The sequence below is a fragment of the Carcharodon carcharias genome, chromosome 4 (genome assembly GCF_017639515.1).
Source record: "Carcharodon carcharias isolate sCarCar2 chromosome 4, sCarCar2.pri, whole genome shotgun sequence".
NCBI classification, from domain to species: domain Eukaryota; kingdom Metazoa; phylum Chordata; class Chondrichthyes; order Lamniformes; family Lamnidae; genus Carcharodon; species Carcharodon carcharias.
The window spans coordinates 128820228-128846743 of NC_054470.1; the positions used below are offsets into that span (position 1 = coordinate 128820228).

The window sequence follows — 26516 nt, forward strand, 5'->3', positions numbered from 1 at the left end:
AGATTGGAAAAGTTGGGACTGTTTTCTTTGGAAAGGAGAAGGCTAAGAGGAGACTTGATAGAAGTTTTCAAAGTAGTCAGGGGCCTGGACAGAGTAGATAGGGAGAAATTGTTCCCACTCGTAAGCGGATCGAGAACCAAAGGACACAGTTTTAAGGTGTTTTGCAAAAGAAGCAAATGCAAGGTGAGAAAAAGCTTTTTCACACAGAGAGTAATTAGGGTTTGGAATGCACTGCCTGGAAGTGTGGTTCAATTGGGGTATTCAAGAGGGCATTGGATGATTATCTAAATCGGAACATGGTAAAATGAAATTTAACACAGATAAGTGAGAAATGATACAATTTGTTAGGAAGAATGAGGAGAGACAATATATGGTATAATATTATCAGGGCTGCAGGAATAGAGAGACCTGGAGTGTATATAAGTGGATCTTTGAAGGTGGCAGGACATGTTGAGAAAAGCTGTTACAAACTACAGGATCTCTGGCTTTATTGATAGAGGATTAGGGTACAAAAGCAACCAAGTTATGTTGAGCCTTTATGAAATACTATCTGGTCCTCAGCTGAAGTATTGAGTTCAATTTTGGGGACCACAGTTTCAAAAGGAAGTCAAGGGCATAGACGGTGTAGAAGAGATTTATTCGGTTGGTACCAAGTTAGGATCTTCAGTTGTGTGAAGATACTGAAGAAACTGTGGGTTGTTCTCTTTAGAGCAGAGAAGGTTTGGGGGAAATTTGAATTTAATGTTCAAAACCATGAATGTTTCTTTGTGATAAAGGAGGAAAATTGTTTCTGGTGGCAGAAGGGTCAGTAACCAGAGGAGACAAATGTAAAGTGATTGGCAAAAGGACCATAGGCAGCATGAGGAAATTCTGAGCTGTTTAATTTGGAATGCACAGCCTGAAAGGTGGAGGAAGCAGATTTAATAATAACTTTCAAAAGGGAATTGGACAATGAAAGGGAAAAGAAGTTTATAGGGCTACAGGGAAAGAGCAGGGCAGTGGGACTTACTGGATAGAAATACCAAAGAGCTGACATGGGCAGAACGGGCCAAATGGCCTCTTTCTGCACTATATCATTCTATGAATTTATGATATCAGGAATACTAACTGTGTAACACCGCTGTTGAATTAAATGAACACAAATCAGAGATGAAGCCACTGCTTCAGAACTGTGATCAATTCTAGAAATATGATTATTTTTATTGGACCTACTTTTTTTCTGTGGTTACAGCAAACTCATTTTTAAAAGTCTAGTACACTTTGTGCAGTTATTGAAAAAATATTACTGTCTGTCCAAAGTAAGGAGTGCAAGGACGCTTGTTGTAACTACAGGCCTATAATTTTAGCATCAGTGGTGTGATTTTGGAAACAATAATCAGGGGAAAAAAATCAACTGGCACTTGGAGAAGTTTGAATTAATTAAGGATTGCGAGCATGAATTTGCAAAAGGTGGATCATGCTTGACTAACCTAATTGAATTCTTTGTTAAAGTTACAGAGAAAGTTGATGAAGGGAATGCAATTGATGCTGTTTTCATAGATTTTAAGGAAGCATTTGACAAGTAATATCTGAAAAGCTGGTTAACAAAACTAAGGCTCATGGAAAAGGGGGGCCAATATCTGCTTGGATAAAAAAAATTTGCATAAGAGCAAAAAAACAGATAATCATAGAAAAAGGTGGTTTTTCAGACTGGAGGATGGTAGACAGTGGCGTTCCCCAAGGGTCTGTGCTGGGATTACTGCTTTTTTTGATAAAAATTAATGACTTGATGTTGGAAAACACAGTAAACTCAAAATTTGTTGATGATACTAAACTTGGAGGTGTGGAGCACAATGAGGATGATACCAATCGACTGCAACAGGACATACATAGGCTAGCAGAATGGGCAGACAAGTAGCACGTGGAATTTAAGTGTGATGTGATGCGTTTTATCAGAAAGGATAGGGAGAAGCAATGTAGGGCAACATTTTCCATTATGGGGAGAGGGAGAGTGGGCAGTCCAAATAAGCCCCCCCACAACGTATTTGCTGACTCCCGTGGATAGCAGGAGTGTGCGGGCGGCGGTGGGAGTGCACAGACCACTGGATCCAATGACAACCCGGCAGTCTGTTTAAAAGAAGGCCTGGCAGCCTTTTGTAGGCTGCTCACACTGGCCAATTCGAGGGCGCACCACAGGGGGTCGGGTGAACAGGCCAGGCTGGAGGGAAGGGCAGAGGAGCAGGCCAGGTTGCAGGGTCTGCCACAGGAGCAGGGCAAGCTGTAGGTAGGCCAATGTGCCCTCGTTTTTCAGATGAATGCCTTGTTGCCCTCCTCGAGGAGATGGCAGCATGGCTGGAGGTGTTGGTCTCCCAGGATGGGAGGAGGCGGCCCCCCCACATGACCAAACCTGCCTGGGAGGAGGTGGTGAGCTCCCGCGACGTGGTGCTGCGTGCCTGGATCCCAGTGCCATAAGTGCTTCAATGATTTGTTGCACTCTGGAAGGGTGAGTACCATGTTGGCATTGGGCATTTAGCCCAGCAGGTAGCCTTAGCCTTTGAGCCCCCCGCCAAGTCTTACTGTCATGGCTGCATTGAATCACGTAGGGCATTTTTCCTTTGCTGGGTGGGCAAGCAGATAGTGCCCATGTTTAGATCAGCCTGAGTGGTTCATGAGGAAATGAGTTCTTCCCTGCACCATACGTTGCCCTTAGTCACACATGACTAGTCTGGGGCAACCTGCAGGGGATGCAGCTAGGCGCATACTCAGAACTCCAGCACATGGCCTATTCAGGGTGATGAGATGGTGGAAGGGGAGCCTCAAGGTGTCGCGGCAAAGAACCATCTGCTACCCTCTATGCTGCACGTAGTTGCGCATCCTTGCTGTGGGAGCAAATACCGTGTGGTTCCTAAAGTGATGTACGCAGCATGTGTCCAAGGAGCTGTTGGGGGCGTTTGGGAGCAAGCCTACTACCTTTGTGTGTGATCAGCAGTAGCAGGGAGAGGAGGCACTGGAGACCTGATATGGCCCACTGTGGTTGGGGTGCGGCATGCGCACGCGCAGAGTCCATGTGCAAATTGCCACAACGAATGGTGTTCTCTCTTTCTCAGGAGACGGATGCTCATAATGCCTCGGAGCTTGCAAGGACTGGAGGAGGCCAGGCACACCTCCTCATCTTAAGTAGATTTGAGCAGGAGGCCTTTAAGCTGGCATGCACCCAGGTCAACTGGTGTCGATGAGGCTGGGGTGGAACGGCCAGGTATTTGAGGCCAAAAGTGAGATCTGCAATGTCCTTCCAACATCCGTAGCACTGATGATTGTAAAATTTGTTATTGTTGCAATATTGCTCGGTCACAGAGTGATAGAGTTAGAGGTCTGAAGCACAGAAAAAGGCCCTTCGGACCATCGAGGATGCACGGGTCAAACATGTACCTAACTACCCTTATCCTATTTTCCAGCACTAGGCCCATAGCCCTGTATGCCATGGAATTGCCAGTGCACATCCAAATACTTATTACATGGTATGAGGGTTTCTGAGTCTACCACCCCTTCAGGCAGTGCGTTCCAGATTCTCACCACCCTGTGTGCGCAAAAGTTGCTCATCACATCCCCTGTAAACCTCCTGCTCCTTACCTTAAATCTATGTCACCTGGTTATTGATCCCTCCGCCAAGGGGAAAAGTTCCTTTCTGTCTACCCTATCTATGCCCCTCATAAATTTATACACCTCAATCATGTCCCCCCTCAATCACGTCTGCTCCAGGGGAAATAACCCCGGTCTATGCAATCTCTCATAACTGAAATTCTCCAGGCCAGGCAACATCCTGGTAAACATCCTCTGCACTCCAATCACATCCTTCCTATAATGCACATTTCAGAACTGCACGCAGTACTGTGGCTGTGGCCTAAGCAGCGTTTTCTACAGTTCGAACATTACCTTCCTGCTCCTATATTCTATGCCTTGGCTAATAAAGGCAAGTATGCCATATGCCTTCTTAAACATCTTATGTACCTGTCCCGCTACCTTGCAGAAAGGCCTGGATAGAGTGGAGGTGGGGAAGATGTTTCCAATAGTAGGAGAGACTAGGACCTGAGGGCACAGCCTCAGAGTAAAGGGAAGACCTTTTAGAACAGGGATGAGGAGAAACTTCTTTAGCCAGAGATTGGTGAATCTATGGAATTCATTGCCACAGAAAGCTGTGGAGGCCAGGTCATTGAGTGTATTTAAGACCAAGGTAGATAGGTTCTTGATTGGTAAGGGGATCAAAGGTTACCGGGAAAAGGAGGGAGAATGGGGTTGAGAAACTAATCAGCCATGATTGAATGGCAGAGCAGACTCGATGAGCCGAATGGCCTAATTTCTGCTCCTATGTCTTATGGTCTTAAGGGGCCAGTCGACACACACACCAAAGTCCCTCTGATCCTGTTTACTTTCCAGGGTCCTACCATTCATCGTGTATTCCCATGCCTTGTTTGTCCTGCCCAGGTGCATCATCTCACATTTATCCACATTAAATTCCATTTGGCACTCATCAGCCCATCTGACCAGCCTGTCTATATCCTCCTGCAATGTAAGGCTATCCTCCTCACTATTTACCACCCCACCAATGTTTTGTGAGAGTGTGCACGCTAACTGATCCATTGTTCTTGTTGTTCGTTTTAGCATCATCAGAGCATGGCCGGCAGGAGGAGCAGCAGAGGCCCGCTCTCACACCTGAGGGCCCTCAAGTGTCACCAGCGTCACACCATTTCTGAAAGGCAGGCACCACTGCAGATACTAGCACCTTAGTGGGAATCAGAACAATGGCTCGTGTCCCGGGGGACAGTGGAGAGGGCACTTCACATTTGATGGAGGAACTGGCAGAGACAGAGAGTGCCAGGCAAAAGCTCATTCGGTGCATGATGATGTGCCTCTGGAGTCGTCTGCGACACAGCAGCTGCAGGAAATGCAGCCGGGTGTGTGGGAACATCTGGGTGTGATACATGAGGCAATGCTTTGTTTGGTGTCCGTGGTGGAGGAGTCTATGCGGATGCTCGCCGAAGCTATGAGCCATATGTCCGAGCTCCATGTGTCCTCCATGGAGAGACTGGAGATTCTTGTAGAGAGCCTCATCCAGGAGACCCGCCATGGCTTCCTGGGGATGTGCTCAAACCAGCAAGCCTTCACTTTGGCAATGAGTTCAGCTACTCACATTGCCAGTGTGGGAGCTTCCCAGCTTGTTGCCCATCCATCCACGGTGAGCAGGGAGGTCCGAGGCGACCTCACGTTGGTGCAGCAGCTGCCTGTCATCTCTGCGGGCTCCTCTCACGGCGCGGAGGGCACCAGCTCCTCTGCCCCTCTCCCAGTGACCGTTTCATCTGGTGAGGCTGCGATGACTGGGGGGATGCCAGCTGTGGAACTGGCAGGTCTCTCGCAGGCGGGGCCAGCACAGGTTCCACGGGCCAGAGGACAGCAGAGTCAGCAGACTGTCTCAGATGCCAGTCCAAGTGAGGGGGCAACATCAAGATGTAGCACCCGAAAATGTAAACCGAAGGCACCTTAGGCACACCGTAGGTTTCTCACTGCTGCTTTTGTGTTGGCCCGAGATTAGGTCCTTAGGATTTCTTTTTGCTTGACGACAGTGCTTTTTAATAATTGGGAGAACTTCTGATTTGAAATTTAAAATTCAGATGTGTGACCATGGCTGAGGGTGGCTCGTTTGTTCTGCATGTGTATGTTTAAGAAAACTGTCATGAGTCTTTGTTTGGGCATTCAAATTTATGTCAAAAGCTGATGACCTGACAGATTTTGCACTTAGGCGTTGAGTATGGATGCGCCAGGCAAGGCTGGTCCTGCTGATCCATTTGTGTTGAGCTAGCTGAAGGTTCGTTGGATTAAAGCCTCCTGGGTGTCCCTGCCTCTTTGGTGTAGTCCCAGATCAGCGTCTACCCCCTCAGCATTCCCCTGTGCTTGCTCATCCTCAGAATCCGTACTGGACGCATTGTGTGCAGCTGCAGACACTGCCTGAATGTCTTCATCATCCACTGCGTCCCCCCTTTCCAGTGCAAGATTGTGGAGAGCGCAGCATGCAATCACTATCACCGACACACGATCTGGGCAGTAATGGAGTGCATCTCCTCAGCGGTCCAGGCATTGGAAGCGCATCTTGAGACCACCAATGGATCTCTCCACCACAGCCCTTGTGGAGTCGTGGCTCCTATTGTACCGCTGCTCAGCTTCTGATCTTGGATGGCGGAGAGACGACATGAGCCACCTTCGGAGGGGATAGGCCTTATCATCCAGCAGCCATCCATCTAGCTGGGCTGGAGCTCTGAAGAGCCTCGGCACCTGGGAGTGTCTGAGGACGTAGGCGCTGTGGGAGCTGCCTGGGTACCTTGCACAGACTTGTAAAATCTACATCCTGTGATCACACACTATCTGCACATTCATGGAGTGGAAGCCCTTCCTGTTGACGAAGGCACCGGGCTCACCCACTGGCGCCTTGATGGCCACATGTGTGCAGTCTATTGCACCCTGGACATGGGGGAAGCCAGCAATGGCCGCAAAGCCTCTGGCTCGCTCTGTCTGGCTTGCCTGGCTCCAGCGGAAGCGGATGAAGGTCAATGCCCGTCTGAACAGAGTGCCTGTGACCTGCTTGACACAAGTGTGGACAGCTGATTGAGCCCTGGAAGGAGCCAGAGGCATAGAAGTTAAGGGCAGCTGTGACCTTCAGAGCCACTGGCATGGGATGTCCACCCACACAGTTAGGGGAAATCTCAGGGCCAATGATCTGACAGATATCCCTTGACAGTTGTAGCCTCCTTCGACACTGCACCTCAGGCATATTGAGGTAACTGCTTTGCCGCCTGTATACCCTGGCAGCAGGATAGTGGCGTCTTCTGTGGCCCCTTCCACCTTGGACAACCTCTTGGCCCTGCGCCCCTTGTGCCTGTACTCCAAAAGGTGGCTCCCCTGGAGGCTGAGTATGCAGTCCTAGTCTCCTCCCCCTTCTAGTCCTCCCTTCCTCTTCAGAGGAGCTGCCTCCAGTGGACATGACAGATCCCAAATCCAGGCTAAGGGGAGGCTTCCTGAAAGCTACAGGTCCGCAAAAGAGTGCTGACCTGAAGATTAAAAGTACACAAAAAACTGCTGGAATGCGTTCTGAACTACTGCGTATCACACAGGCAAGTTTAAAATACTTTCTTCAATAAGTGCTCCACAAAGCAGATTGACGACCCCACTGAGCCCTCTTGTCTCACCCGTGGATGAGGTTTATAGTAAAGTCTCTTGTCCGCCTGCCCTTTGTGCCCATGTGCCAACCCGAAGATCGCACGGGCGCCTAAAAATCAGTGTCGATTGAAAATTAAAGGGCCTTAACTGGCCTGTTAATTAATGGCGGACATGCGTCGGACTTCATCATGCGCCCGCCCAGTGAAATATCATGATGGCGCGCGGTTAAGTAGGGACGCTCGCCTGATGCACGTCACTTTACGTGTGGACATGCAGGGCCCGCCCCCGCACGTCAAACTGAAAATCCTGCCCATAGACTTAATAACACAGTTCCAAAGTGTGTACAGGGACACAGGGACTCAGGGGTTCCTGTGCATGGATCTTTGAAGGCGGCAGGACATATTAAGAAACTGGTTAGCAAAGCTTATGGGATCTTGGGCTTCATAAATAGAGATGTTGAGTACAAATGCAGGGAGGTTCTGCTCAACCTTTATAAAGCTCAGGTTAGGCCACAACTAGAGTATTGCGCCCAGTTCTGGTCACCACACTTTAGGATGTGATAGTCCTTGAGTGGATACAGAGGAGATTTACCAGAATGGTGCTACAGATGGGTGATTTTAGCTGTAAGGTTATGTTGAGAAGCTGGGGTTATTCCTCTTGGAGCAAAGGAGATTGAGGGATGAATTGATAAGAGTTCTTCAAGATTATGACAGTTTAGATAAGATAAATAAAGAAAAGCTGTTCCTATTAGCTGATGGTACAAAGACTAGGGAACACAGATTTAAGGTTTTATGGAAGAGATGCAGAGGGGATATGAGGGAGAACTTTTTTTTGCAAGCGGTAATGACCTGGAACTTGCTGCTTATAATGGTGGTGGCAGCAGAGACAATGAATGATTTAAAAAGGAAACTGGATGGGTGCCTGAAGGAAATAAACTTGCAGGGTTACGGGGATAGAGCGGAGGAAGGAGACTGGCTAGTTGCTCTACAGAGAGCCAACATGGATTTAATGGGTTGAATGGTCTTCTTTGCCATTATGAATTTCTGACTTATTACTGCCTTGATTATGGCTGTGATGATATGTCACCACAATACATACACTAGCCAGGAGGTCACAGAACCAACTTAATTTAGAGCACCAAGAAATCCACATTTGAAGTCAGTGGTCTAAATTCTCCATACCTCACACTCGATAGGCAGCATGAACCATTATTGTCACTTGGTACTTTGGTAAGAGGTGGTTTAAAACTCAAGTTTTAAAACAAATAATAAAATGGTGATTTATTGAAACTATTTTCAAATTAATGCTTAGACAATAATCATAAACTTATCCAGTTCAGGAGAATATATATACACAACAGTGAAGTCAAATAAAACATAAATAAAATAAATCAACTGAAAGCTTACTTTCTGCTGGTACAAATTTCCACACTGTGTTTGCTTGAACATCCCCAACATATATAGTCTTATCATCTGCTGCAACAATGTCATGTGGCATCAAGAAGTTCTTAAGAAAATAAATAAATCCATGTTAACTTGCATATAAGAGTAAACAATTGCAACATCCCATTCTTTTGAAAATACCACAATGTACCAAGACATTACCTGAAGTACAAAAAAGTTTGGCATAATTATTCCAAGTGCCTGAAAAAAACCAATAGCAGTTGAACCTTGAACTGTTTCTTCTACCTCTGCAACACTGCCCACAGTCACTCCTAACTCAGTCCCTTTACTACTAAAACTTTTATATGCATATATTTGTCACTTCCAGATTCAACTATTCTAACATCCTCTTTGTTGGCTTCCCATCGTTCATAAGCTCCAATTTGTCCAAAGGTCTGTGGCATGAATCTGCCCAGCACTACGTCATGCTTATCTATAACCTCTGTCTTCACTGACCTACATTGGTTCCCAGTCCCCAACACATCCAAGTTTAAAACCCTGATCTTCATTTTCATGTTTTGGGATTTCTCATTACATGGTAGGATCTTGGTGCAATTCATGTTAAAATAAGTACTATTAGGTTCATATTGTCTTTAAGAAGTTAGATTTATAGAGCAACATGGATCAAAATGTATATTAGAATTCAAATAAAGCACTTAACTAAAATATTTTCAAATGAAGTTGCTTAGGTGCCATTTAGAAGCTTAGGTACCATTTGGGAACATTAAAGACCACTATATAACTGCAGAATGTTGTTGTCTTTGGGATGATGTATTCATCTGTTTATTGTAGGGTACTTGCCAAAAGTTCACTCCCAAGACATAGGAAGGGAGCTTACTAATAGAGTATGTTATCCCACTAACAAGATGATGGGATATGCTTATGTACATAGAGGGAACAAAATTGGTGCAAAAATTAGTGACATTTGATTATAACTGTTGCTTAATGGCCTGGATCTTGTGGCCAGTAGCGAAGCACAGGTGTTCACTGCTAACCCTGTGAAAAAGTACAACCCCACCTTTTCTGTAGGGTGCAGTGGGAACTTGCTCTCACAGCTGTAGTATGAATTTAATGTCAGAATAAGTGTAGAGTTGCAGCAGCGTAGCACATCACTGGGGAAGCCCTTTAACATCACGAGCTGAAGATGCCCTTGAGGTCTGTGATTAGCTCATCAACAGGTAGGTTTTTCTTGATTCTTCTCCATTTTTAGTTTGTTTTTTGGTTTTGTATTTTAATTACAGCTCTTTCGTACACACCCCCTCCCCCCAGCTCCCTTGAGGAGAAAATCCTCCATCAATTGCTGTTTCCGACATGGGGGAACTAAGGAGCTGGGGTCGCGGGGTAGCTGGAGGAGGTGGGAGAGGAGCCCTGGTTTTTAAGCGAGCAATTGGAGCCAGGATGTGGGGAGAAGAGCCAGAGGAGCAGGAGTGTTGGTAAAAGGGACGTGCTCATGAGCAGGGTCTGCATCTGTTAGGAGCATCCCTTAAAAATCAATATAAAAAGCTGTGTAAGTTCTGGGCAATCAGCCCAAGTTCCAGGCTGACAGAACCCAATGGAACCATCAGCATGAGCTCCTCTGGAGTCCATTCAGGTGCACTGCAATTTCTGGATTTGAGTGCAAGTGGCCTCCCAGTAGTTGCAATGCTAATAAGACCCTCAATAGAAGTGAATGTCTCAATGTTCACCGCAATTAGCACTGCAAGATCTGGGCACAATTTGCTGTGTGTAAAATAAGGCAGCTCATGAATTCTTACCTGGCCTCATCTCACTAAAGTGTTTTCGGTGCGTCTACTGAAAGATTGGAAAATGCACATCAGGGCACAAAGATGTGATATCTCAGAACATACTATGGTTATGCTCTTAGCTTATACTATTACATACTGGGCAGCACAGCCACATCCTTCATTTAAGGCAAGGGAATCACTTTCAGAAATGACCAGCACTGCTGAACCTGAGACAATTTCTAAAGCAAATCTGAAGCTTGTTATGCCCAAGTTCAAATTTAACCTATCTCAAAATACTTCTCCAGCCTGAATTCCTTTTTTGGAAACTGCATTTCACCATTTTGTGAATTTTCTCCCATGCCCTACTGTTGGAGGCATAGCCTTCAGCATCCAGGGTCTTCTGTGCCTGTTCTCCCTCCTTTAAAATTCTTTTCATCTCTTCAAAAATCTTTCAGCATCCTCCATATCACTCCCTCTTGCTTGGCATGTACGATGTTATGCTTATTGATGAAGTACCTCAGAATCCTTTTTACATTAATGAGGTCTTCAGGGAGTTAGGCAGTAGGCTAAAAGAAAGACCTCTCAGGTTGTAATCTCTGGATTACTCCCGGTGCCACATGCTAGCGAGCACAGAAATAGGAGAATAGTGCAGATGAATATGTGGTTTAAGAGTTGGTGCAGGAGGGAGGGTTTTAGATTCCTGGATCACTGGGACCGTTTCTGGGGAAGGTGGGACCTGTACACGTGGAATGGTCTACATCTGAACCAGAGCGGGACTAACATCCTTGCGGGCGGGTTTGCTAGTGTTGTTAGGAGGAGTTTAAACTAATTTGACAGGGGGAGGGGCACAGAATGTTAGCAGAATAGGGACACATCATAATACAGTAAAACAATCAAGTCAGAGGGAGTACAGCTGCATTAGGTTTCCAGGGAGTAAGGCAAGGCTGGATGGCCTCCACTTTAATGCCAGGAGTATTACAGGTAAAACGGATGAATTAAGGGTGAGGACTGACACGTGGAATTGTGATAATAATAGCCATCACTGAGATGTGGTTGAGTGAGGGGCAAGATTGGCAACTCAACATTCCGGGATATAGAATCTTCAGGCGAGACAGGGGAAGGGGTAATATATGAGGAGGCACTGTATTATTAGTTCATGAGTCAGTTACTGCAGTAAGGAGAGATGATACCTTGAAGGGGGCATCGAATGAAGCTTCGTGGGTAGAGCTTAGGAATAAAACAGGGGCAGTCACATTGTTAGGTGTTTATTATAGACCCCCAGATAGTCAGTGGCAAATTGAGGAGCAAATAGGTGCACAATTTGCGGAAGTGTGTATAAACAATAACAATAGCGTAATTATAGTAGATGATTTCAACTTTCCCAACATTAATTGGGATAGACATAGTGTTAAGGGCTTGGATGGAGTGGATTTCTTGAAACTTATACAGGAAAACTTTTTAGGTCAATATGTAGAGGCTCCAACAAAGGACATAGAAACTAGGAGCAGAAGCAGGCCATTCGGCCTTTTGAGCCTGCTCCGCCATTCATTATGAGCATGGCTGATTATCCAACTCAATAGCCTGTTCCCACTTTCTCCTCATACCCTTTGATCCCTTTCACCCAAGAGCTATATCTAACTCCTTCTTGAAAACATACAATGTTTTGGCCTCAACTACTTTCTGTGGTAATGAATTCCACAGGCTCACCACTTTCTGGGTGAAGAAATTTCTCCTCATCTCAGTTCTAAATGGTTTACTCCATATTCTCAGACTGTGACCCCTGATTCTGGACTCCCCCACCATCGAGAACATCCTTCCTGCATCTACCCTGTCTAGTCCTGTTAGAATTTTATAGGTTTCTATGACATCCCCCCTCATTCTTCTGAACTCCAGCGAATATAATCCTAATCGACCCAATCTTTCCTGACATGTCAGTCTCGCCATCCCAGGAATCAGTCGGGTAAACATTCGCTGCACTCCCTCTATAGCAAGTACATCCTTCCTCAGATAAGGAGACCAAAACTGCACACAATATTCTAGGTGTGGTCTCACCAAGGCCTTGTACAATTACAGCGAGAAATCCCTGTTCCTGTACTCAAATCCTCTGGCTATGAAGGCCAACATACCATTTGCCTTCTTTACCGCCTGCTGCACCTTCATGCTTACCTTCAGCGACTGGTGTATAAGGACACCCAGGTCTCGTTGCACATTCCCCTCTCTTCAATTTATAGCCATTCAGATAATAATCTGCCTTCCTGTTTTTGCTACCAAAGTGGATAACTTCACATTTATCCACGTTATACTGCATCTGCCATGCATTTGCCCACTCACTCAGTTTGTCCAAATCACACTGAAGCATCTCTGCATCCTCCTCACAGCTCACCCTCCCACCCAGCTTTGTGTCTTCTGCAAGTTTGGTGATATTACATTTAGTTCCCTCATCTAAATCGTTAATATATATTGTGAATAACTGGGGTCCCAGCACCGATCCCTGCGGTACCTCACTAGTCACTGCCTGCCATTTGGAAAAAGACCCATTTATTCCTCTTTGTTTCCTGTCTGCTAACCAGTTTTCTATCCATCTCAATACACTACCTCCAATCCCAAGCGCTTTAATTTTACATGCCAATCTCTTTGTGGGACTTTGTTGAAAGCCTTCTGAAAGTCCAAATAAACCACATCCATTGGCTCCCCCTCATCAACTCCACTAGTTACATCCACGAAAAATTCCAGTAGATTTGTCAAGCATGATTTCTCTTTTATAAATCCATGCTGACTCTGTCTGATTCTGCCACTGTTTTCCACGTGCTTAAATATTAAATCTTTTATAATGGACTCTAGAATTTTCCCCACTACCGACGTCAGGCTGACTGGTCTATAATTCCCTGTTTTCTCTCTGCCTCCCTTTTTAAATAGTGGGGCTACATTAGCAACCCTTCAATCTGTAGGAACTGTTCCAGAGTCTATAGAATCTTGAAAGATGACCAGCAATGCATCTTCTATTTCTAGGGCCACTTCCTTAAGTACTCTGGGATGTAGATTATCAGGCCCCGGGGATTTATCGGCCTTCAATCCCATCAATTTCCCCAACACCATTTCCCAATTAATACTGATTTCTTTCAGTTCCTCCCTCTCACAAAACCCTATGTTCCCCAACATTTCTGGTATGTTATTAGTGTCCTCCTTTCTGAAGACAGAACCAAAGTATGTATTTAGTTGGTCAGCCATTTCTTTGTTCCCCATTATAAATTCCATTTCTGACTGTAAGGGACCTACATTTGTCTTCACCAATCTTTTTCTCTTCATATATCTATAGAAACTTTTACAGTCGCTTTTTATGTTCCCTGCAAGCTTACTCTCGTACTCTATTTTCCCGTTCTTAATCAAAACCTTGGTCCTCCTTTGCTGAATTCTAAACTGCTCCCAATCCTCAGGTCTATTGTTTTTTTCTGGCCAATTTGTATGCTTCCTCCTTGCAACCCAACTATCTCTAATTTCCCTTGTAAGGACGGTGCAGTGCTGGACCTAATTCTGGGGAATGAAGCCAGACAGGTGGCTGAGATGGTGGTGGGGGAGCATTTTAGTGATAGCGACCACAACACGGTACAGTTTAAGTTTGTTATGGACAAAGAAATAGACAAGTTGCAAAAAATTGTTTTGGATTGGGGGTGAGTGGATTTTAGTAAGGATCTGGCCAAGGTAGACTGGAAACAGCTACTTCTGGGGAAATCTACAGAGGAGCAGTGGGGGGGGCATTCAAAAAGGAAATGGGGAGGGTACAAACTCAACATGTTCGCTCTAGCGTGATAGGAAGGAGTAACAAGCCCAGAGAATCATGGATGACCAGAGATATTCAGGATACGATGAGAAGGAAAAGAGAGGCTTTAGCAGGTACAAGGGAAGCAAATCAGCAGAGGCATTAGTGGATTACAGACAGTGCAGGGTGGAGCTTAAGAAAGCAATTAGGAGAGCAAAGAGGGGATATGAGAAAGCTCTGGCTGGTAAAGGTAGGGAAAATCCCAAGATATTCTATAAGTATATCAATGGGAAGAGGATAACCAGGCAGTAGGGCCCATTAGGGACCAAGGGGGCAATCTATGGGTGGAGCCAGAGGACATCGGTAGCGTGTTGAATAAATACTTCACACCCGTCTTCACCCAACAGAATGAGGATGATGGTTTGAACTTGGGGAGAGAGACTCTGAGGTTGTTAGGCAAATTGATATAGAGAGTGTCAAGGTATTGGAGGTGTTGGCAGGCTTAAATCTCCAAGTCTGGATTATTTGTGTCCCAGACTGCTCAGGGAGGCAAGGGAGGAGATCGCAGGGGCTCTGACCCAAACTTTTAATTCCTCTCTGCCAAAGGGGAGGTGCCAGAGGACTGGAGAACAGCTAATGTGGTTCCGCTATTTAATAAGGGTTGTAGAGATAAGCCAGGGAACTATGGGCCAGTGAGTCTCACGTCAGTGGTAGGGAAACTATTGAAGAAAATTCTAAAGGAGAGAATCTGTCTCCACTTGGAAAGGCAAGGTTTGATCAGGGATAGTCAGCATGGCTTTGTCAGAGGGAGGTCATGCCTAACAAATTTGATTGAATTTTTTGAAGTGGTGACCAGGTGTGTAGATGAGGGTAGCACAGTTGATGTAGCTTATATGGATTTCAGCAAAGCCTTTGACAAGGTCCCACTTGAGAGACTTATAAAGAAGGCAAATGCACGTGGGATACAGGGTAATTTGATATGGTGAATTCAAAATTGCCTTAGTTGTAGGAGACAGAGGGTGATGACAGAAGGCTGCTTTAGTGACTAGAAGCCAGTGTCCAGTGGCGTACCACAGGGATCTGTGCTGGATCCCCTAATATTTGTCATTTCTATAAACGACATAGATGACTATGTGGGGGGTAGGATTAGTAAGTTTGCGGGTGATACAAAGATTGGTTGAGTGGTTAACAGTGAGGTTGAGTGTCTTGGGCTACAGGAAGATATAGATGGGATGGTCAAATGGGCAGATTAGTGGCAGATGGAATTTAACCCTGAAAAGTGTGAGGTGATACACTTTGTGTATACAGGAGTAACTTGACAAGGAAGTATTCAATGAACAGCATGACACTAGGAAGTTCTGAGGAACAAAGGGACCTTGGCGAGTGTGTCCATAGATCTCTGAAGTTGGAGGGGCATGTAAGTGGGGTGGTGAAAAAGGCATATGGGACACTTGCCTCTATTAATCGAGGCATAGATTACAAAAGTAGGGGGATCATGTTGGAGTTGTATCGAACCTTGGTGAGACCACAGCTGGAGTGTGCAGTTTTGGTCCCCACATTATAGGAAGGATTGCATTGGAGGGGGTGCAGAGGAGATTCACTAGGATGTTGCCTGGGATGAAATATTTAAGTTATGAAGAGTGGTTGGATAGACTTGGGTTGTTTTTGTTGGAGCAGAGAAGACTGAGGGGCGAGCTGATCAAGGTGTACAAGATTATGAGGGGCATGGACAGGGTGGATAGGGAGCAGCTGTTCCCCTTCGTTAAGGGTCAGTCATGAGGGGACAAAAGTTCAAGGTGAGGGGCATGAGTTTTAGGTGGGGATGTGAGGAAATACTTTTTTACTCAGAGGATGGTGACAGTCTGGAATGCACTGCCTGGGAGGGTGGTGGAGGCGGGTTGCCTCACATCCTTTAAAAAGTACCTGGATGAGCAATTGGCACATCATAACATTCAAGGCTATGGGCCAAGTGCTGGTAAATGGGATTAGGTAGGTAGGTCAGGTGTTTCTCACGTGTTGGTGCAGACTCGATGGGCCGAAGGGCATCTTCTGCACTGTGGTTCTGTGATTACTGTTGCTATAAAGAAGCAGATTGGTGGGGTGTCTCATTGTTGTCCTTCAATCCTTGAATTATTCAAGTCAATACCATTTAAGAAATAGGTTTAACAGTAAACATATATTTACATGTATGTAATGTTAGCTTTGTAGGCTACATAGACAAGCAACAAGGATATTCTGAGCCAAGCAAATCTGAGGATACATTTTGATCTTCATGGTCTTCTTCCTGTCTCCTTAATGGTTGAGAATTAACAAATCTTTCCTCCGCTCTCTTATTTTCCTAACACCTTACTTGCAAGGCAGTTCAGACAACTTTCTCAATAATCTTTCATTCCTGCCAGATGGTGCATCTAAGGCAAATAACCTATTGTGAACACTAACGTGCATCATACTCCTCCACTCCACTGCACAATGCACTGGAGTAACAATACACCACAATAGTTTGTGAATCTATTACCCATAATTTGATCACAAGTTCTGTGCCAATAAAGAACTCACATTGAGGTTACTGCAGACAACTGAAAATTCAGTTTATCACACTGCTGGCTGGTCTCCCATGTTCTACCTTCCGTAAACTTCAGTTCATCTGAAACTCTGCTGCTCTTATCCTGTCTCATAGCAAGATCTACACTGACCCATGGTTAGGCAGCATCTCAATTTTAAAATTCCCATCCATTTTATAATCCCTCCACGGCCTCACCCCTCTGATCTGTAATCATTTCAACCCTGCAACTGACAGAGATATTTGTGCTCCTCTACTTCTGACCTCAGGCATTTTAATTACTCCATTATTGGCATCCAAGACTTCAGCTGCCAAGGCCCTAAGCTCTGGAATTACCTCCCTAAACCTCTCCCTTTCCTCCATTTGGATGCTCCAAAGACCTCTCTCTTTGATCAAGCTTTTGGTTATTTGCCCTCATATCTCATTGGGAAGAATTATCTCCAGTTGTGGGGGTGGGGGTTTGGAAGGGAGCCGGCACACAGCTGATCGCCGCCTGCAATCGGCTGCGCGCCACCATTTTACATGGGCAGGCCAATTAAAGCCGCCCAGCGTGATGTCCACCCGGAAGCCCTGTGCAGGTGGGGAGTCAGGGCTGAGTCGGGGCCCGTGCTCTTTCACACATGAGCACAGAAATCTCCCTGAGGCACAGAGTTGCCTCGGAGATTAGTTCGATTTTTAAAAATGTTCATAAAGAAGAAAAAAAGAAATCACAGTATCAAATGACCTGGGACATGTCAATGAATTTTATTAAATCTTAAAAACCTTCATGAAACCTCATCCCGCCCATGGAAGAGGTTTCATGATAAATATGAAGGCCGCCTGGGCTCTTTGCTGCCCGCCAACCTTAAGGTTGGATGAACAGCTCTGTTAAGTATGTTAATTGATATTTAAATGGCCTTAATAGGCCTTTGACAGTTTGGCGGGCGGGCAGCTGACTCCGGTGCTTGCCCACTGAACTGAAGATCGGAATGACGCGTGGTGACGTCAGGGTGCACGCCCAACGTCATCGTGCGTCATTTTACGTGTCGGCGAGCGGGGCCCGCCCCCGCTTGCCAACCCAAAGATTCTGGCCCTTATGTGGCTCAGTGTCAAGCTTTGTTTGATAACACTTCTGTGAAATGCCTTGGGACGTTTTGCTATGTTAAAGGTGCCACATTCTAGGAAGATACATCATAGGAAGAATGTGATTGCACTGGAGAGAGTGCAGAGGAGATTTACCAGGATGTTGCCTGGGCTGGAGAGTTTTAGTTATGAGGAGAGATTGGATAGACAGGGGTTATTTTGTCTGGAGCAGAGGAGATTGAAGGGGAACATGATTGAGGTGTATAAAATTATGAGGGGCATAGATAGGGTAGACTGGAAGGAACTGTTCTCCTTGATGGAAGGATCAATAACCAGGGGGCATAGATTTAAGGTAAGGGGCAGTAGGTTTAGAGGGGATGTGAGGAAGAATTTTTTCACCCAGAGGATGGTGGGAATCTGGAACTCACTGCCTGAAAGGGTGGTAGAGGCAGAAACCATCATACCATTTAAGAAGTATTTGGATGTGCACTTGCGATGCCATGGCATACAAGGCTATGGGCCTGGTGCTGGAAAATGGGATTAGAATAGTTAGGTACTTGTTTGACCGGCGCAGACCCGATGGGCCAAAGGGCCTTTTTCTGTGCTGTAGACCTCTATGACTCTATAAATACAACTTGTTGTTTGCAACTCTCTAAAAGATCCTGGATTTTGCAGTAGTAGCAAAGGAATGAAGCTTCCAGTTAACTCTGCTGACAGGCACCCACAGGGCTTTGGAGCAGAGATTTGCTGTCATCAAGTGATCCTACAGAGTGCTCTCCACAGGGGATGAATGGTGTCTGGACAAGAAACAGTAAGGCTTTTCAGCCAATCAGATTAAAGAATATCACTGAGAAATGCAGCCCCCAATAATGACAGGGTGATTGAGCAGATGGTTGGGAAACCCATAAGTTTTGACTCCACAGTATGTGACTTTTGTTTGACAGGGCCCCTGCCCGGAAGTAAGGCTGACTGACAGGTCACCCACAGCTTCCAACCTGATAGTTGCCCAACCTCGGACGGCCCGCTTCTATCTCCTACCCAAAATCCACAAACAGAACTGCCCCGGTAGACCGATCGTCTCAGCTTGCTCCTGCCCCACAGAACTCATTTCTCGTTATCTTGACTCCCTTCTCTCTCCCCTTGTCCAGTCCCTTCCCACCTACATCCGTGATTCCTCTGACACCTTACGTCACATCAACAATTTCCAGTTCCCTGGCCCCTACCGCTTCCTCTTCACCATGGACGTCCAATCCCTCTACACCTCCATCCCCCACCAGGATGGTCTGAGGGCCCTTAGCTTCTTCCTCGAACAGAGGCCCGAACAATCCCCATCCACCACTACTCTCCTCCGTCTGGCTGAACTTGTTCTCACGCTGAACAATTTCTCCTTCAACTCCTCTCACTTCCTCCAAATAAAAGGTGTGGCTATGGGTACCCGCATGGGCCCCAGCTATGCCTGTCTCTTTATGGGGTATGTGGAACATTCCTTGTTGCAGTCCTACTCCGGCCCCCTTCCACAACTCTTTCTCCGGTACATCGATGATTATTTCGGTGCTGCTTCATGCTCTCGTCAGGACTTGGAAAAATTTATTAATTTTGCTTCCAATCTCCACCCCTCCATCATTTTCACGTGGTCCATCTCTGACACTTCCCTTCCCTTCCTTGACCTCTCTGTCTCAATCTCTGGTGATAGACTGTCCACCAATATCCATTACAAACCCACCGACACCCACAGCTATCTCGACTACAGCTCCTCACACCCCACTTCCTGTAAGGACTCCATCCCATTCTCTCAGTTCCTTCGCCTCCGTCGCATCTGTTCCGATGATGCTACATTCAAAAACAGTTCCTCTGACATGTCCTCCTTCTTCCTTAACCGAGGTTTTCCACCCACGGTCGTTGACAGGGCCCTCAACCGTGTCCGGCCCATCTCCCGCGCATCCGCCCTCACTCCTTCTCCTCCCTCCCAGAAACATGATAGGGTCCCCCTTGTCCTCACTTATCACCCCACCAGCCTCCGCATTCAAAGGATCATCCTCCGCCATTTCCGCCAACTCCAGCATGATGCCACTACCAAACACATCTTCCCTTCACCCCCCTTATCGGCATTCCGTAGGGATCGCTCCCTCCGGGACACCCTGGTCCACTCCTCCATCACCCCCTACTCCTCAACCCCCTCCTATGGCACAACCCCTTGCCCACGCAAAAGATGCAACACCTGCCCCTTCACTTCCTCTCTCCTCACCGTCCAAGGACCCAAACACTCCTTTCAAGTGAAGCAGCATTTCACTTGCATTTCCCCCAACTTAGTCTACTGCATTCGTTGCTCCCAATGTGGTCTCCTCTACATTGGAGAGACCAAACGTAAACTGGGCGACCGCTTTTCAGAACACCTGCGGTCTGTCCGCAAGAATGACCCAAACCTCCCTGTCGCTTGCCATTTTAACACTCCACCCTGCTCTCTTGCCCACATGTCTGTCCTTGGCTTGCTGCATTGTTCCAGTGAAGCCCAACGCAAACTGGAGGAACAACACCTCATCTTCCGACTAGGGACTTTACAGCCTTCCGGACTGAATATTGAATTCAACAACTTTAGGTCGTGAGTCCCCTCCCCCCTCCCCCCCCCCTTTCTGTTTCCCCCTTCTTTTTTTTTTTTTTCCCAATAAATTATAAAGATTTTCCTTTTCCCACCTATTTCCATTATATAAAATAAAAAAAAAAAAATTAAAAAAAAAAAAAAAACCCACTAGAGCTATACCTTGAGTGCCCTACCATCCATTCTTAATTAGCACATTCGTTTAGATAATATCACCAACTTTAACTTTAACACCTATGTGTTCTATTGTAGTATTGTTGTTGACATCTTTTGATGATCTGCTTCTATCACTGCTTGTTTGTCGCTACAACCACACCAATCCCCTCCACCTCTCTGTCTCTCTATCTCTCCGCCCCCCACACACACACCTTAAACCAGCTTATATTTCAGCTCTTTCCTGGACTCGAACTCAAGTTCTGTCGAAGGGTCATGAGGACTCGAAACGTCAACTCTTTTCTTCTCCGCCGATGCTGCCAGACCTGCTGAGTTTTTCCAGGTAATTCTGTTTTTGTTTTAGGTTTAGCCTCTGCTTAGGCGGGAAATACTCTGCCACTAGCCACAGCCACGGGTTAGCAGCTTTCAGGTTGTGGTGGGAACTAAACCCCAACCCCAGGAGGGAGTGAGGTGATGATATATTACCCTGGTACATACACTAGCCAGGAGCCACAAGTTCACAGGAGCCAATTTAATTTAGAGCACCAAGTGTGGTCCAATCCCAGCGAAACAAATAAGCTTGGTGGCTGGGGTGGAGGCACACCTGCTTCTCCTGGCCCATAAGCAGCATTGTAAGAGTTCTTATATATTTTGCCAAAGAATTCAATGCCTCCTTTGAGGCTTTCCTAAAGCCTGGGAAACCTGGCCAGTTTATAGTTTAGATTTAAATCATTTACAGAAAGCCAACAAAGATTGGGCAAGTAAGATGGGTTAGAGCGACAGGTAAGAAGCAAACCAAAAAGTAAACAAATTTTTTAAAAATTTAACACTAATTATATTCTGAAAGAATGGAACTCCTTGGGCAGAATTTTACGAGCCGGCAAGCAGGGGCGGGGCCTGCTCACCGTGGCATAAAATGACGCGTGGTGACGTTGGGGGAACTCACGACGTCACCACGCTCGATTTAAACTTTCAGGAAGGCGGGAACGCAGCAAAATCAGCTGTGCGTCCGCCAACCTGTCAATGGCTAATTGAGACCACTGACAGGGTCAATTAAGCAATTGAAGGTCCTGCCCGTCCAACCTTAAGGTTGGCAGGCAGGCCAGGAGCCCCGGAATGAACTAGAAAAATGATGAAACGTCATCCACGGGTGGGATGAGGTTTCATGTAGGCTTTAAAAAATTAATAAAGATTTTGTAAAAATTATAGACATGTCCCAACTCATGTGACATTGTCACATGAGGGGACATGTAAGGGAAATTTTATTTTTCTATTTTTGTCTTTTTTACATGCGCAGCCGATCTCCCTGAGGCAGCACTTAGCCTCATGGAGGTGAGTGCGCTCTTTCATGCTCATGTGCGAAAGAGTGCACTCTCGATTTTGTGATTCCCCCCACCTGCACAGGGAAGGCATAGCGCTTCTGTGCGGATGTCTCACTGGGCGGTCCTCAACTGGCCCGCCCACCTAAAATGGCACCGCGCCTCCAATCAGAGGCGCTGATGGGAAGCAGCCGGTCCATCAACTTCCCCTCCGACGGGGGGAAAAATTCAACCCAATGATTGGTAAAATTAAACTTTCAGGGCCAGTGACATTGTTTGACTTTATAACTTATTACGCTGCTAAAAATTTACTTATAACTGAAAACACCAGCCCTTACTGGCATGGTTAGTGATGAGTGGGTTAAGTACCCCAAATTCATGTTCTTTTATGGACTTCATTGCTGAGCCTAATGGCAAGTTTTGTTATAGTGTCACTTTGGAGCAGCAAAGTAACTTGTACTGCAACTTCCAATTTCCACATTTACATGCATAAATGTATTCTCTGGAAGTTGCTGTCTGATTTACTCAATGCCAACGGCAAGTTCTAAAATTCTTAATGAAAAATTCAGATTCAAGTCACTTAATTCCTTTCTCCCATCTCCTTTTCAAATATATTTACATTTTTCTTGTCAAATCTTTCTCTGCCTCTCTTTTAAAGCTTATAATAGATTTTACTTCCACCATTGTTTCTGATAATGCAGTCCATGTTCCATAATCCATTTCTGACAACTTGCAGGACAGCACCAATAGCAGGGTCCCAGATTCTCATATCTGAGTAGAAGTATATCCACTTTATATATACAGGAGCCGGTTCAGACAATAAAAGGTTAATGGGCTCTTTGGAAGCGCTGTTTATTTTTATTATTTACTTTTATCACCCTCTTTTCAATACTGTTTCTTTACTCTCCTTTTCTCTCTTAAAAGCAATGAACCAGGCTGGGAGATGGTTCCATGACCACATGGCCTTCTTTCATGTATGAAACTATACCAAGTTATTCCATCATGAAGATATAGGGCGGAATCGTCCGCTCCCGTTTGTGGTGGGCAATATAGTGGGTGGGAGCAGAAAATATCAGGAGATCGCAAAAATCAGTTTCACGTTGCTGTAAAATCAGTTTGCGATTGTCTGCTCCACCCTTCAATGGTGGGCCGCATTTCCCACCACTGCACATTGGGAACCTAACTTCAATAATTTAGCATCTCATAATAAGTGCTGCTCGCCAAAATCATCCCCCCACGCTGGATCATCCAGGCATTATGGTGTGATCACAACTATACACAAGTGACATGCACCTGATGAGCTGTTTACCTACCTTGCTTTGGGCAGCACTCACAGTCATCAGCACCAGGCTTCGCAGGCAGCACCACATCACTTTTAGGGGGGCTCACAGGCAGATCTCTACCTACTAGACCAGACATAAGATGGGGGTGGCTTTTCAACAGCTGCAGGCATAGAGTTTTGCTTGAGGAAGGGGAAGAAGTGGCCTCAGGCAAGAGAAGAGGCTGCAGGGCAAGGGCTGTACTGGGGAAATGGGGGAGGGGGGGGGGGAGGAGAATCCCAGGGGATATGTGGGGTGCAATATTGATCTACGCAAGTGGCCTCAAGATGGAGGGGCTGAGGAGACAGTCTCCAGGAGAGATGAGGCCAGATGGAGATGAGAGGGTGTGTGTGTGTGAGAGTGAGGGGTGATATCCAATGGGCTAGCAGTGAGTGGTTACCAGTGAATGTGTGATGGCCTTGTGAGTGTCGAGTTTAGAGTGATGAGATGGTTGCCTTACCTTGGCAACACAGATGAGATCATTCATCCTCTTTCTGCACTGGATGACTAACCTTTTCTGTGCAGTGCTGGCTCTGACCACCACTGCCACCGCCTCCTAAGCCAGAGTGGTGAGATTGCTGAACCTTCTGTAGCCAGTGCGGGGGTGGAGGACATCACGGCAGCCCACCAGAAGACATACCAGTGATGGGTCACTGAATTCTTCTTGGCATTCAGAGCCATGTCTTCATTGGAGCAATCCTGGGCTGCAAGCACTGAGAACTGTTGGCACGAGGCTGCAGTTAGATATGGCACCCGGAATGAAGAAACGGTGAGGTAAAAGCATAGCGGGCAATTCAGAGACCACTCGCCAGCAAGATGGTGTGCTTCCTGTGGCTGCATAATTAATGAGACAGGAAGCGGATGATACGGTGCGAAAACCTGTCGAAAGCTGTTTTCACGCCTGCTACCGCAATCAGTTCAATTCTGGGACGATTCTGCCCATAGCAACTAAACCTTAGCCAACAGTCAAAAACATGGACTTTACAGAAAGTGTTACTAGATGGTAATCAGAATAGTGACCCTAATGTATTTTTATCTCCCCTAGGTAAGGGACAATCTAACCTTTGTGTTGTATTATTACAATGAACATAATTAAACAGCGCGTTTGGTAAATTTTCTGAACTGGTGCTATGAAATACATTATAAATATTTCAGCAGAAAATCACTTCTGTACCATGTTATTTTTAGTTTAGAATTCTCACAGCAGAAGTTTGTTTTCTTTATTCCAAGTACCTGTTTGATTGGTTTGAAGATGTCCAGTAATTCTCCAGTCGTAAAATTCAGAACAAATCCTTGCACTGGTACTCCCTTGCCAACAAGAGCTTCTCCATTTACTGCATATAACTGCCCACCTAAAATAAAATAATATAATAATAGATAAATAAATCAAGTCATAAAATAGCTAAGTGCAACAAAGAATGATTTTGATCATGGATTTAATTCTGGAAATTTGGTCCTAAAGGTTGAAGGTAACTTCTTCGCTGATATTTATCACAGTTGACTTTGTAATGAGTCCTCCACATAGACTGGACAGTCTATTTTCCAGAATAGGATAATAAAGCATTACCTAAAATTATTTTATGAATTGTCAGTTTTGGATTTATGTACTTTTAAGTTACTCACACAGCTGTTGTTAAAACAACTATGGTTGAGTATGTAAAGAACCCTTCAATTTTTTTTTCCTTTTCGCAGATGATACTGGCGAGGCCACATTCATCATTCCTCCTTGGTGTCCTAGGGATGGTGGGTCATCTTCTTGAACTTCTGCAATCCTTGCAAATGCAGTTATACTCACTCAGTTTAGATATATAATTTATTTACTGTATACTGATAGTGGATTTCCTATTCCGGTGCTCATGGCATTGTTACAATGCCATTTCCTAATAACAGAGATACTGAACCAATTCATGCCCAATGGACGATTACATAATATACTTAGTCATTAAATATTACCGAAAGTAATTGTCTGTTGCTGCAAGTACCTATGTTTGTTTTTTTCCCAATTCCTTCCTCCCTCTTTGTATACCACTCTTTTTCCCTTTTCCATGATTCTCATGCTTTTCTCATTACTGTGCCTATGTTTCTCTTTGTGTCTCCATTTCTTAATTTTTATGCGTCACTTTCCGCCATTTTATTTCCTCTTTCATCAGTCTGTCTCAGAATATAGTTTTATATGGCTCTCACAAATGAGCAGAATGGGATTAGTGGTGTCCTGCAAATATCTGTGTTGCAGCCTCAACCATTTACCCAAAGCAACTTACAGGATGGGATAGAGAACCACATATCTAAGTTTGCTAGTGACACAAAGATAGGCTGCATTGTAAACAGTGTAGACAGAAACTTAAAATTGCAAGGCAATATTCATAGATTAAGTGAATAGAAAGACTGTAGCAAACAGATTTCAAATGTATCATCCACTTTGGACCGAAATGATGAAAATCTAGAAACAGTGGAATTCCAAGGAGACACGGGAGTCATATACATAGATTAAAATGTTTTAGGCAGGTGCAGAAAATTATCAAACAAGCTGATGGAATGCTGTGCTTTATATCTAGGGAACTAGAATACAAATGGATAGAGGTTATGTTACAGCTCAGCTACAAAGTTAGGCCACTTCTGGAGTTGAATTTTACAGGGCGACATGGTCTCTGACCACCTGGGTAAGAAGCTGATAGCAAGCCCAGCCACCTTACTGATGGCTGCCCCTCAGCAATTTAATGCTGGGAGCATTGTCAATTCTCTATTTCAGGAGGAAGTCCCGCCTTCAAGAGCTGCCGACAAATTGGATGGCCGGCAGCTCTGTAGTCCCAGCAGCGCCAGGCTGGAGCCACTGCTGGGACTGCAACCAGTCCTGAAAAAGAGGCTCTCTCGCTGCGGCCAGGCTGACAGCCCCGATGAGAGGGTGAGGAGAGTGGGAGGATGGGGAGGGTAAAGGAGGGTATTATGGGGTGGGGGGAAGTAGTGGGGAGCTAAAACTTGGCATGGGCCTCACCCTGCCCCGAGTAAAATAACGGCAGGGCAGGGTAAGGTCCTCAGCAGGTATCAATTAGGGTGGGCAGGCCACTCAACTCCTCCACCAACCCCTGTAAACTTTCAGACAGTGGGCAGGTAGGCAGCAGGCAGGCCACTCGCTGGATTTTATGAACCCACCCCCACCTTCAAACCCACCAGCAGGGTGTAAAATCCAGCCCTTGGAACGTTGTGTTCAGGTTTGGGAATTGCACTTGAGGAAGGACATATTGGTCTTAGATTAAGGACAGTGTAGATTTACCTGGGCTCCAAAGGTTAAATTATGCACATGACCAAACGATTAGTGACCTATGCATGGCAAAGAGCCCAAAACAGGAACTGAGGAGCACTACAGAATGCAAAAACATCAGCAGGTAAAGCCCAAATAAA

The 26516-nt window shown here is 45.7% G+C and overlaps 1 protein-coding gene across 4 annotated transcripts in view; it reads right to left on the reverse strand.

Moving 5' to 3' along the window:
- pam (peptidylglycine alpha-amidating monooxygenase) overlaps positions 1 to 26516 on the reverse strand; it is a 347354-nt gene that overhangs the window by 11284 nt on the left and 309554 nt on the right. For all 4 annotated transcript variants that reach the window (XM_041185953.1, XM_041185952.1, XM_041185950.1 and 1 more), the window contains 2 exons: positions 24351 to 24469; positions 8592 to 8691 (listed from right to left, as the gene is read on the reverse strand). In XM_041185953.1, the coding sequence (XP_041041887.1) occupies positions 8592 to 8691; positions 24351 to 24469 (219 nt within the window). The remainder of the gene's footprint in view (positions 1 to 8591; positions 8692 to 24350; positions 24470 to 26516) is intronic.